The 14,039-nt window shown below is 38.5% G+C and overlaps 2 protein-coding genes across 4 annotated transcripts in view; one reads left to right on the plus strand and one right to left on the minus strand.

The window, feature by feature from the left end:
• Nucleotides 1-651: 651 nt before the first annotated feature.
• On the minus strand, nucleotides 652-4,836 carry LOC133664711 (zinc finger protein 572-like). The gene is made up of 2 exons (XM_062069557.1): nucleotides 4,577-4,836; nucleotides 652-1,637 (listed from the first exon to the last, which is right to left on the minus strand). Exons 1-2 carry the CDS (start codon nucleotides 4,752-4,754, stop codon nucleotides 919-921), a joined length of 897 nt encoding a protein of 298 aa, XP_061925541.1. The 5' UTR covers nucleotides 4,755-4,836; the 3' UTR covers nucleotides 652-918.
• A 1,890-nt stretch (nucleotides 4,837-6,726) lies between these two features.
• lg14h5orf22 (linkage group 14 C5orf22 homolog) overlaps nucleotides 6,727-14,039 on the plus strand; it is a 46,288-nt gene continuing 38,975 nt past the window's right edge. Inside the window, exon 1 of one of the 3 annotated variants that reach the window (XM_062069555.1) lies at nucleotides 6,727-6,762. In XM_062069555.1, the coding sequence (XP_061925539.1) occupies nucleotides 6,745-6,762 (18 nt within the window). In that variant the 5' untranslated portion in view covers nucleotides 6,727-6,744. Of the gene's footprint in view, nucleotides 6,763-8,454; nucleotides 8,684-14,039 lie in introns of those variants that run through there. The other 2 variants (XM_062069554.1, XM_062069556.1) reach the window with 2 other exon arrangements.

Genomic DNA, 14,039 nt, shown 5'->3' on the forward strand with positions numbered 1-14,039 from the left:
ATCTTAGATGAGCTCAGGCCCAGCGAAGCAGACGGCGTTTCTGGGTGTTGTTGATAAACGGTTTTCGCCTTGCATAGGAGAGTTTTAACTTGCACTTACAGATGTAGCGACCAACTGTGGTTACTGACAGTGGGTTTCTGAAGTGTTCCTGAGCCCCTGTGGTGATATCCTTTACACACTGGTGACGCTTTTTCATGCAGTACCGCCTGAGGGATCGAAGGTCCGTAATATCATCGCTTATGTGCAGTGATTTCTCCAGATTCTCTGAACCTTTTGATGATATTACGGACCGTAGATGGTGAAATCAATAGCTTGTTGAGAAATGTTGTTCTTAAACTGTTCGACAATTTGCTCACGCATTTGTTCACAAACTGTTGATCCTCGCCCCATCCTTGTTTGTGAAAGACTGAGCATTTCATGGAAGCTGCTTTTATACCCAATCATGGCACCCACCTGTTCCCAATTAGCCTGTTCACCTGTGGGATGTTCCAAATAAGTGTTTGATGAGCATTCCTCAACTTTCTCAGTCTTTTTTGCCACTTGTGCCAGCTTTTTTGAAACATCAAAATTCCACATGAGCTAATATTTGCAAAAAATAACAAAGGTTTCCAGGTCAAACGTTAAATATCTTGTCTTTGCAGTTTATTCAATTGAATATAGTTTGAAAAGGATTTGCACATCATTGTATTCTGTTTTTATTGACCATTTACACAACGTGCCAACTTCACTGGTTTTGGGTTTTTGTATTAAAAATCCAGAAACAAATGCAGCATAGTACAAAATATGTCAGTTTTAGTATAATTGTCACAAACGGTAGACCACCATGCGTGAGACTAATCAGAGTTCTTCCAAAAAAATGTCTATCCTCATGACAAATTTAACATCAAAAAGGTTTTTCTCTGACAGTAAGTTTGCCTTTCAAGACCTTTTCTGACCACTGTCTGTGCAGCTGTACAAAAGTTTCTCTCCAGTGTGCGTCCTCATGTGTGACAGCATGTTGGTCTTCCAGGAGAATCTCCGATCGCAAACGGAGCAGCTGAAGGGTTTTTCGCCCGTGTGCGTCCTCATGTGCCGCACCAAAGTGGACCTCTGGGCGAACGTCTTGGCGCAGACGGAGCACCCGAACGGTCTCTCCCCGGTGTGCGTTCTCATGTGTATCGACATGTGTGACTTCTCCGAGAACCCTTTGCCGCAAAGTGAACAACGGAACGGTTTTTCCCCCGTGTGCGTTCTCATGTGTCGGGTCATATCCTTGTTGTAAGGAAAGCTTTTATCGCAAACTGCGCAGGTCAAACATTTTTTAGCCGTCTCCCTTTGGTAGCAGTAAGAATAATCCATGCTGCTGCTCAAAGGTTCTTGGGTGTCTTCATCCTCAGGAGGGTGTGACGTGGTGTCCTCACTATTTGACGGGTGAGCTAGGAGGTTGTCCACTTGTGGTTTGTCTTCTGTCTTCTCAGAGACACCAGTCAGGGGCATCTTGGCGAGATCGGCCTCTTCTGGCCCGGCCTGAGTGATCCACAGCTCCTCAGCTTCCTCTTTAATGTGGGGGGGCTGTGGATCCTCCTCCTTTGAAGTAGAGTTCCCCCCCTGCGGTTGAGGGGAACTTTCTTCTCGATGACCAATAAGCTGCTGGACGTCTGCGGGACGCAAACAACACAAACACTTTAAAGGCACCTGTGATATGTTACTCATACTCGTTTGATATAGAGATGTCCGATAATGGCTTTTTTGCCGATATCCGATATTCCGATATTTCCCAACTCTTAAATACCGATTCCGATATCAACCGATACCGATATATACAGTCGTGAAATTAACACATTATTATGCGGGTGGACTACGAGATATAATGACTGATGAACACCTTCGTTGGATAATGAAGGTTGCCTCAGCTCAAAGCCTGAGCCCCGACATTAATGAACTAGCATCCAAGAAAAGATGGCAGCTATCTGGCTTGGGCACATCAGATTAGATCAGTGTGTTGCAAATTGAGCAGTTTAAAGCCCTGAATGGTTGGTTTATTCATTGTTATTTTATTTTCAAATGTATTAGCCTGTGGAAAAAGTTAATGTTGATATTTACCTCAGAAGGCTGCAAATAAAAAAGAGGCATTCAATTTTTATTGCTATTTTTTTAATTATTAGGGACCGCAATGTCCCTTTGGGACAGAGGACCCTATTGTATTTTGTGCGTTTTATTCTTTATTATTATACCGCCGCCTCTTTGAGCTGTAGTTTGACCCCCTTAACATGCTTCAAAACTCACCATATTTGACACACACACATCAGGGCGAAAATTGCGATCTAATCAAAAAACCAAACCCCATAACTCAAAATTGCGCTCTAGCGCCCCCTAGGAAAAAACACAGACAAAACTGCTTGTAACCTCCGATAGGAATGTCGTAGAGACATGAAACAAAAACCTCTATGTAGGTCTCACTTAGACCTAGATTTCATACATTGACATCCATCAGCAAAAATCAACAGGAAGTTAGCAATTCCCCCTTCAAAACAAAAGTTTACTAAAAACAGTCACTTTTGCCTCTTTGAGCTGTAATTTGACCCCCTTAACATGCTTCAAAACTCACCAAACTGGGGACACACATCAGGACTGGCAGAAATTGCGATCTAATAAAAAAAAAAACAACCCCAAAACTCAAAATTGGGCTTTAGCGCCCCCCTAAGAAGAAAACACAGACACAACTGCTCCTAGGAAGAAAACTCAGACAAAACTGCCTGTAACTTCCAGTAGGAATGTCATTTAGACATGAAACAAAAACCTCTACGTAGGTCTCACTTAGACCTACATTTCATTCATTGACAGCCCCCAGCAAAAATCAACAGGAAGTTTGACATTCCCCCTTCAAAACTAATGTTTTGTAAAAACCGGTCACCTTTTTTCAAACATTATCTCCTCTGAGCGCGTTTGTCGTGTCGGCTTCAAACTAGCACAGGGGAGAGATTGAACCCTTCTGATTAAAAGTTGACCAAAGAGTTGTAATTACTGCTCTGGTTTGGATTTTATGTGCCGTCAAAGTCGGTCCCGTCCATCGCTGCTTGCAGCTTTAATTATTATTATTATTTGAAACTCGATATTGCATGTCACTATAAAGTTATATAAGCCTTGCTTGTGCAATATTCAATGCAAAACTTGTTTGGGTCCCTATTAAAAGGTTCATTTGTTCAACCTTGGCCCGCTTCAGTTCAGTTTAAAATTTTGGCCCACTCTGTATTTGAGTTTGACACCCCTGATAAGTCTGTAATGATGTGCTGTACATGGAGTATCATTGTTGTGTATTTTAAATATGTAGTAGGTTAGTAGACATGTAAACATTAAAGATGTAGTAGGTTAGTAGACATGTAAACATTAAAGATGTAGTAGGTTAGTAGACATGTAAACATTAAAGATGTAGTAGGTTAGTAAACATGTAAACATTAAAGATGTAGTAGGTTAGTAGACATGTAAACATTAAAGATGTAGTAGGTTAGTAAACATGTAAACATTAAAGATGTAGTAGGTTAGTAGACATGTAAACATTAAAGATGTAGTAGGTTAGTAGACATTTAAACGTTAAACATGTAGTAGGTTAGTAGACATGTAAACGTTAAAGATGTAGTAGGTTAGTGGACATGTAAACGTTAAAGATGTAGTAGGTTAGTAGACATGTAAACATTAAAGATGTAGTAGGTTGGTAGACATGTAAACGTTAAAGATGTAGTAGGTTAGTAGACATGTAAACATTAAAGATGTAGTAGGTTGGTAGACATGTAAACATTAAAGATGTAGTAGGTTAGTAGACATGTAAACATTAAAGATGTAGTAGGTTGGTAGACATGTAAACGTTAAAGATGTAGTAGGTTAGTAGACATGTAAACATTAAAGATGTAGTAGGTTGGTAGACATGAAAACGTTAAAGATGTAGTAGGTTAGTAGACATGTAAACGTTAAAGATGTAGTAGGTTAGTAGACATGTAAACGTTAAAGATGTAGTAGGTTGGTAGACATGTAAACATTAAAGATGTAGTAGGTTGGTAGACATGTAAACGTTAAAGATGTAGTAGGTTAGTAGACATGTAAACATTAAATATGTAGTAGGTTAGTAGACATGTAAACATTAAAGATGTAGTAGGTTAGTAGACATGTAAACATTAAAGATGTAGTAGGTTAGTAGACATGTAAACATACCTTTAGTAGACATGAAAACATACCTTTAGTAGACATGTAAACACACCTTTAGTAGACATGTAAATATACCTTTAGTAGACATGTAAACATACCTTTAGTAGACATGTAAACATACCTTTAGTAGACATGTAAACACACCTTTAGTAGACATGTAAACATACCTTTAGTAGACATGTAAACATACCTTTAGTAGACATGTAAACACACCTTTAGTAGACATGTAAACATACCTTTAGTAGACATGTAAACATACCTTTAGTAGACATGTAAACACACCTTTAGTAGACATGTAAACACACCTTTAGTAGACATGTAAACACACCTTTAGTAGACATGTAAACACACCTTTAGTAGACATGTAAACACACCTTTAGTAGACATGTAAACATACCTTCAATGCGCAACACTATTTGGGTCTTGCCAACAGCTTCCAGACGTTGTCGATATCGCTCCTTCTCCTCTCTTGTTCGACAAAGTTCCCCCTCGTACGACGCTATCGTTCTTTCAAACAGCGCGAATATTTCATCGGCTGCCACCATTAGTCGCTCCTTCACCAATTCTTTCAACATTCTGAATGTTTTAGTCGATAAATTCCGAAAAGTGGGCGATTTGTCACGGGTCCTTTTTCCTAACTTCCGCCTTATCGGTTTAATCATTTGGCGTAACTTCCGGAACTTGACCGCAGTTTTTACAAAATAAAGGCATTTTTTTTAACAACGGTTCGCAATTTTTTTTACTGATAACCTTAAATAATCAACAACTACATTTTGAAACGTTAAAATATTTCTTATTTATTCACGTCGTTCACTACTCAAATAATTGAAGTGCTCTTATTTTCGCCATCCAAATACTTGGACTGCAATTACGTTGCTGTTATTTTGGTAACACTTTTTACGACTCTTTACGACAGCAATGTGTTGTTTACGTAAAACGGGTTTGCGGGTTTTGTACTGATCTTCGTCTCTCGGACGCCATTTGATTTGTGTTATTGTTATTATTTGCATTTAATATTTTTTTTTATAATGAATTCAAAATAAATGAATTAAAAAAAATCCATATAGTAAATCGGGAAGACGCGCCTTTTTATTTTACGAATATACGCCGAAGCGTTCACGACGTTCCAATGCTGCCATCTTGTGGCGGTATTGAAAACCGCTCAAAATGAGGGCATTTAATGAAGCATGTTAAGGGCGTGAAATTACAGCTCAACGAGGCAAAGGTGACTATTTTTACGAAACTTTTGTTTTGAAGGGGGAATTGCCAACTTCCTGTTTTTTGCTGAAGGATGTCAGTGTATGAAATCTAGGTCTAAGTGAGACCTACATAGTGGTTTTTGTTTCATGTCTCTACGACATTCCTACTGGAAGTTACAGGCAGTTTTGTCTGTATTTTCTTCCTAGGAGCAGTTTTGTCTGCGTTTTATTCCTAGAGGGCGCTACAGCGCAATTTTGAGTTTGGGTTGTTGTTGTTTTTATTAGATCGCAATTTTCCCCAGTCCTGATGTATGTGTCCAGTTTGGTGAGTTTTGAAGCATGTTAAGGGCGTCAAATTACAGCTCAACGAGGCAAAGGTGACTCTTTTTACGAAACTTTTGTTTTGAAGGGAGAATTGCCAACTTCCTGTTTTTTGCTGAAGGATGTCAGTGTATGAAATCTAGGTCTAAGTGAGACCTACATAGTGGTTTTTGTTTCATGTGTCTGCGACATTCCTACTGGAAGTTACAGGCAGTTTTGTCTGTATTTTCTTCCTAGGAGCAGTTTTGTCTGCGTTTTATTCCTAGAGGGCGCTACAGCGCAATTTTGAGTTTGGGTTGTTGTTGTTTTTATTAGATCGCAATTTTCCCCAGTCCTGATGTATGTGTCCAGTTTGGTGAGTTTTGAAGCATGTTAAGGGCGTCAAATTACAGCTCAACGAGGCAAAGGTGACTCTTTTTACGAAACTTTTGTTTTGAAGGGAGAATTGCCAACTTCCTGTTTTTTGCTGAAGGATGTCAGTGTATGAAATCTAGGTCTAAGTGAGACCTACATAGTGGTTTTTGTTTCATGTGTCTGCGACATTCCTACTGGAAGTTACAGGCAGTTTTGTCTGTATTTTCTTCCTAGGAGCAGTTTTGTCTGCATTTTATTCCTAGGGGGCGCTAGAGCGCAATGTTGAGTTTTGGGGTTGGCTTTTTTTTATTAGATCGCAATTGTCGCCAGTCCTGATGTGTGTGTCCAGTTTGGTGAGTTTTGAAGCATGTTCAGGGCGTCAAATTACAGCTCAACGAGGCAAAGGTGACTGTTTTTAATGAAACTTTTGTTTTGAAGGGGGAATTGCCAACTTCCTGTTGATTTTTGCTGAAGGATGTCAGTGTATGAAATCTAGGTCTAAGTGAGACCTACATAGTGGTTTTTGTTTCATGTCTCTGCGACATTCCTACTGGAAGTTACGGGCAGTTTTGTCTGTATTTTCTTCCTAGGAGCAGTTTTGTCTGCATTTTATTCCTAGGGGGCGCTAGAGCGCAATGTTGAGTTTTGGGGTTGGCTTTTTTTTATTAGATCGCAATTTTCGCCAGTCCTGATGTGTGTGTCCAGTTTGGTGAGTTTTGAAGCATGTTAAGGGCGTCAAATTACAGCTCAACGAGGCAAAGGTGACTGTTTTTAACGAAACTTTTGTTTTGAAGGGGGAATTGCCAACTTCCTGTTGATTTTTGCTGAAGGATGTCAGTGTATGAAATCTAGGTCTAAGTGAGACCTACATAGTGGTTTTTGTTTCATGTCTCTGCGACATTCCTACTGGAAGTTACAGGCAGTTTTGTCTGTATTTTCTTCCTAGGAGCAGTTTTGTCTGCATTTTATTCCTAGGGGGCGCTAGAGCGCAATGTTGAGTTTTGGGGTTGGCTTTTTTTTATTAGATCGCAATTGTCGCCAGTCCTGATGTGTGTGTCCAGTTTGGTGAGTTTTGAAGCATGTTAAGGGCGTCAAATTACAGCTCAACGAGGCAAAGGTGACTGTTTTTAACGAAACTTTTGTTTTGAAGGGGGAATTGCCAACTTCCTGTTGATTTTTGCTGAAGGATGTCAGTGTATGAAATCTAGGTCTAAGTGAGACCTACATAGAGGTTTCATGTCGCTACGACATTCCTACTGGAAGTTACAAGCAGTTTTGTTTGTGTTTTTTCCTAGGGGGCGCTAGAGCGCAATTTTGAGTTTTGGGGTTTAGTTTTTTTTATTAAAGATGGCAATTTGCGCCAGTCCTGATGTGTGTGTCAAATATGGTGAGTTTTGAAGCATGTTAAGGGGGTCAAATTACAGCTCAAAGAGGCGGCGGTATAATAATAATAATAAAGAATAATAATAAAACCTTACAAATACAATAGGGTCCTCTGTCCCAAAGGGACACTGCGGTCCCTAATTATTAGTTAATCTACAGAACTAAAGGTTTAAGCCTCCCCCAGTCTTTAAAAAAAACTAGTGACACTCTGTTTGGAACTCTAACCAGGTGTTCCTTGAACGCACCACCGTTGTGTGCAATGAGAGGCAAAGGTGAAATGCAAACATAACTTGGTCTGATGTAGCCACAAATAGATTTATGATATTTTTTTTTACCGTTCTTCCATCACCTCATCTTTGTTCCCAAATATTGCGTGCGAATGCATAAACGCGAGCTTTGATGACGTAATGTATTTTGTATTTGCAGCGTTCCATTCTGGGCATTCTGTCTTTTTTTTGTGTGTGACACATAATTTGATTCGAGCAACTTTATTATTGAACATTAAAAGCACCAATTCTATATATAACTCAACTGTTATGACGTCGTATTTTCTAATTTAGTAATAGTAGTAAAGACAATATAACATACATCCATAAACGTGGATGCATGTGCAAAAGTGCAATATTTTTATCTGTACAGTAATCTATTTATTTATATCTGCACCTTATTGCTTTTTTTATCCTGCACTACCATGAGCTAATGCAACGAAATTTCCTTCTTATCCGTACTGTAAAGTTCAAATTTGAATGACAATAAAAAGGACGTCTAAGTCTATTTAAATGAAAGAAAACAACCTTTACAAGGCCTTGAACATGTGATTGTGGTCCTAAATACACACAACGAGAATACCTATTAATAACAACACAAAACCATACATACTGTCCATAGATACTAATTGAAGACATCTCACAACAATAAATATTCTAAATTATTATTAAATATAACTTCACAAAACAATTTACTGCTTTGTTTTGTTCCTGCAAGTTCTTCCTCGTCCAGGTGGTGGCAGTAATGCACCCCACGTTGCTTCTCCAGCGTCATAAACCAAAGAAGAAGAAGTAAACACTCGGCACTACCTGCAGTGTTGGTATTTTACTGAGAAAACGCGCGGATTAACGCTTACAAATATCCATTATAGACATTTTTGATTTATTTTTGGTGCGAATTTAGGTTGCAAAATGACTTGTGTACCGCCATTGAGGTTCTATAAAGACTTACCCGTGTGGATAGTGGAGGACCACCACAATGTAAGCACATGCTTTTTTTCCCCCTGTTTGAGACATTCGTGGTGTGGTTCTTCAATTACATCTCACTAAACGTTTTATTTCACTAAACTTGTCCCGTTAAGCATATAAAGTACGTGCATTGCCGATAAGCTTACGTCCGAGCGTTGTATTGTGTGTGTGTTAGCCATTTTCCCCTTTTGTTAGCGCAGCTGGGCCGGATGTGACGGGTAGCGCTTTTATTGTGAAACCGGAAATGTGTTATTGATTCAAGAGAATGTGCCTTGACGGTTGGAAGACACTCGAGAGGCACGCCCCTTGAAACAATCGCACGCTTCCTGCTTCACAATAAGAGCGCGGCGTCTCACATCCGGTCCATGGACATTCAAAGTACCATTTTTCCACATTCAACAAATTTCCAGGAATTCCCGTTTTTTGGTAACCTATTTCCACCCTTAAGTTCCACTACTCCTTTCACATTTTTCAATCCATTTCATCCGTTCCACCGTCAAAACACTCCTCATGTTCAGGACAAAAAACAAGTTGGTTAAGTAAGTAGGAAAATTCCCGGTTTTACCGACATTCCAGGAATTACTCCATTAAAAACTGTTACTAATTCAACATTTTTTGACCGATTTAAACAATTCCAACACCAACAAATTCAGCTCATTCAGGCCATCCATGCTCCTAATCATTTTCAAAAAAATCCTGCTTTTCCCCAAATTTCCAGGAAGTTCCCATTGAAATGAATGGGACATTTTTCAATCTTCCACCATTTCCACATTTTTCAATAGATTCAAACCATTCCACCTTCAACACATTCCACCATCCTGGAAATTTAAACTACCTTTTTTCCCCAAGTTCAAAAAAATTCCAGGTATTTCCAGAATTCCTGTTTTTTCCAAAGCCCTATTTCCACCCTTTTTTCTGGCGACTACTCCTTCTACATTTTTCAACCCACTTCAACCGTTCCACCGTCAAAACATTTCTCTTAATCAGCACAAAACATTAAGTTGTTTTTTTAACTGGAAAAGTTCATGGTTTTCACGAAATTCCAGGAATTCCGTAATACAATTTCTCAAGTCACCATGTTACTACTTCAACATTTCTCGACCGATTTGGAGACCTTTTAAGGTTTTTACAATTTTCCCCAAAATTCCTGCTTTTCCCGAAATTCCCAATTTTTCTGAAATTCCCATTGAAATCAATTGGTACCAATTTGGTAACCTATTTCCACCCTTAAGTTCCACTACTCCTTTCACATTTTTCAATCCATTTCATCCGTTCCACCGTCACAACACTCCTCATGTTCAGGACAAAAACCAAGTTGGTTAAGGAAGTAGAAAAATTCCCGGTTTTCCCGAAATTCCAGGAATTACTCCATTAAAAACTGTTACTAATTCAACATTTTTTGACCGATTTAAACAATTCCAACACCAACAAATTCAGCTCATTCAGGCCATTCATGCTCCTAATCATTTTTTTTTTTTTTAATTCTGCTTTTCCCAAAATATCCAAATTTCCAGGAAGTTCCCATTGGAATGAATGGGACATTTTTCAATCTTCCACCATTTCCACATTTTTCAACCGATTCAAACCATTCCACCTTCAACACATTCCACCATCCTGGAAATTCAAACTACCTTTTTTCCCAAGTTAAAAAAAATTCCAGGATTTTCCAGAATTCCTGTTTTTTCCAAAGCCGTATTTCCACCCTTTTTTCTGGCGACTACTCCTTCTACATTTTTCAACCCACTTCAACCGTTCCACCCTCAAAACATTTCTCTTAATCAGGACTAAAGACTAAGTTGTCTTTTGAACTGGAAAAATTCCTTGTTTTCACGAAATTCCAGGAATTCGGTAATACAATTTCTCAAGTCACCATGTTACTACTTCAACATTTCTCGACCGATTTGGAGACCATTCAAGTTTTTTACCATTTTCCCAAAAATTTCCGCTTTTCCCGAAATTCCCAATTTTTCTGAAATTCCCATTAAAATCAATTGGTACCAATTTGGTAACCTATTTCCACCCTTAAGTTCCACTACTCCTTTCACATTTTCAACCCATTTCATCCGTTCCACCGTCACAACACTCCTCATGTTCAGGACAAAAACCAAGTTGGTTAAGGAAGTAGGAAAATTCCCGGTTTTACCGAAATTCCAGGAATTACTCCATTAAAAACTGTTACTAATTCAACATTTTTTGACCGATTTAAACAATTCCAACACCAACAAATTCAGCTCATTCAGGCCATTCATGCTCCTAACCATTTTTTTTTTAAAATCCTGCTTTTCCAAAATATCCAAATTTCCAGGAAGTTCCCATTGAAATGAATGGGACGTTTTTCAATCTTCCACCATTTCCAAATTTTTTAACCGATTCAAACCATTCCACCTTCAACACATTCCACCATCCTGGAAATTTAAACTACCTTTTTTCCCAAGTTCAAAACAATTCCAGGATTTTCCAGAGTTCCTGTTTTTTCCAAAGCCCTATTTCCACCCTTTTTTCTGGCGACTACTCCTTCTACATTTTTCAACCCACTTCAACCGTTCCACCCTCAAAATATTTCTCTTAATCAGGACAAAACATTAAGTTGTTTTTTGAACTGGAAAAATTCCTTGTTTTCACGAAATTCCAGGAATTCCGTAATACAATTTCTCAAGTCACCATGTTGCTACTTCAACATTTCTCGACCGATTTGGAGACCATTCAAGTTTTTGACCATTTTCCCAAAAATTCCTGCTTTTCCCGAAATTCCCAATTTTTCTGAAATTCCCATTGAAATCAATTGGTACCAATTTGGTAACCTATTTCCACCCTTAAGTTCCACTACTCCTTTCACATTTTTCAACCCATTTCAACCGTTCCACCGTCACAACACTCCTCGTGTTCAGGACAAAAACCAAGTTGGTTAAGGAAGTAGGAAAATTCCCGGTTTTACCAAAATTCCAGGAATTACTCCATTAAAAACTGTTGCTATTTCAACATTTTTGACGGATTTAAACAATTCAAACACCAACAAATTCGGCTCATTCATGCTCCTAATCATTTTCAAAAAAATCCTGCTTTTCCCCAAATTCCCAAATTTCCAGGAAGTTCCCATTGAAATGAATGGGACATTTTTCCAAGTTGCACAATTCCCACATTTTTCAACCTATTCAAACCATTCTACCTTCAATACATTCAACTCATCCTGGACATTCAAACTACCATTTTTCCACATTCAACAAATTTCCAGGAATTCCCATTTTTTTGGTAACCTATTTCCACCCTTAAGTTCGACTAGTCCTTTCACATTCTCAACCCATTTCATCCGTTCCACCGTCACAACACTCCTCATATTCAGGACAAAAACCAAGTTGGTTAAAGAAGTAGAAAAATTCCCGGTTTTCCCGAAATTCCAGGAATTACTCCATTAAAAACATTTACTAATTCAACATTTCTTGACCGATTTAAACAATTCCAACACCAACCAACTCAGCTCATTCAGGCCATTCATGCTCCTAATAATTTTCCCCAAATCCCCAAATTTCCAGGAAGTTCCCATCGAAATGAATGGGACATTTTTCCAAGTTGCACAATTCCCACATTTTTCAACCCATTCAAACCATTCTACCTTCAACACATTCAACTCATCCTGGACATTCAAACTACAATTTTTCCACATTCAACAAATTTCCAGGAATTTCCATTTTTTTGGTAGCCTATTTCCACCCTTAAGTTCGACTACTCCTTTCACATTCTCAACCCATTTCAACCGTTCCACCGTCACAACACTCCTCATATTCAGGACAAAAACCAAGTTGGTTAAAGAAGTAGAAAAATTCCCGGTTTTCCCGAAATTCCAGGAATTACTCCATTAAAAACGTTTACTAATTCAAAATTTCTTGACCGATTTAAACAATTCCAACACCAACCAATTCAGCTCATTCAGGCCATTCATGCTCCTAATAATTTTCCCCAAATCCCCAAATTTCCAGGAAGTTCCCATTGAAATGAATGGGACATTTTTCCAAGTTGCACAATTCCCACATTTTTCAACCTATTCAAACCATTCTACCTTGAACACATTCAACTCATCCTGGACATTCAAACTACGATTTTTCCACTTTCAACAAATTTCCAGGAATTCCTATTTTTTTGGTAACCTATTTCCACCCTTAAGTTCGACTACACCTTTCACATTCTCAACCCTTTTCGACCGTTCCACCGTCACAACACTCCTTATATTCAGGACAAAAACCAAGTTGGTTAAAGAAGTAGAAAAATTCCCGGTTTTCCCGAAATTCCAGGAATTACTCCATTAACAACTGTTACTAATTCAACATTTTTTGACCGATTTAAACAATTCCAACACCAACAAATCCAGCTCATTCAGGCCATTCATGCTCCTAATCATTTTCAAAAAAATCCTGCTTTTCCCCAAATATCCAGGAAGTTCCCATTGAAATGAATGGGACATTTTTCCAAGTTGCACAATTCCCACATTTTTCAACCTATTCAAACCATTCTACCTTCAACACATTCAACTCATCCTGGACATTCAAACTACAATTTTTCCACATTCAACAAATTTCCAGGAATTCCCATTTTTTGGTAACCTATTTCCACCCTCAGGTTCGACTACACCTTTCACATTCTCAACCCATTTCGACCGTTCCACCGTCACAACACTCCTTATATTCAGGACAAAAACCAAGTTGGTTAAGGAAGTAGAAAAATTCCCGGTTTTCACATAATTCCAGGAATTACTCCATTAAAAACGTTTACTAATTCAACATTTCTTGACCGATTTAAACAATTCCAACACCAACAAATTCAGCTCATTCAGGCCATTCATGCTCCTAATCATTTTCAAAAAAATCCTGCTTTTCCCCAAATTTCCAGGAAGTTCCCATTGAAATAAATGGGACATTTGTCCAAGTTGCACAATTCCCACATTTTTCAACCTATTCAAACCATTCCACCTTCAACACATTCCACTCATCCTGGACATTCAAACTAACGCTTTCCCAAGTTCCAAACCAAATTCCGATTTTTCCTGGAAATTCAAACTCTTCAACATTCAAACCATTCCAACATTCAAACTACCGTATTTCCTTGAATTGGCGCAGGGAATATAGTATTCGCACGTCTAGAATTACTGCCGGGTCAAACTCGTTTTTCAAAATAATTAACGCATGCTTGGCCTTATCGCCGGTTTATTATTGAAGCTGGATCAAATTCGTTTCGCAAAATATTAATTTTATTATCGCATGTCTATAATTTTCGCCGGGTCTAACTCGTTTCGCAAAATATTTAACATATGGCTAGAACTTCCACCGGGTCAAATTCGTTACGTCACGAGTGACGCATCTGTCCTCATTTTCAAAAT

Source organism: Entelurus aequoreus, linkage group LG14, assembly GCF_033978785.1.
Source record: "Entelurus aequoreus isolate RoL-2023_Sb linkage group LG14, RoL_Eaeq_v1.1, whole genome shotgun sequence".
In the NCBI taxonomy this organism is placed as follows: domain Eukaryota; kingdom Metazoa; phylum Chordata; class Actinopteri; order Syngnathiformes; family Syngnathidae; genus Entelurus; species Entelurus aequoreus.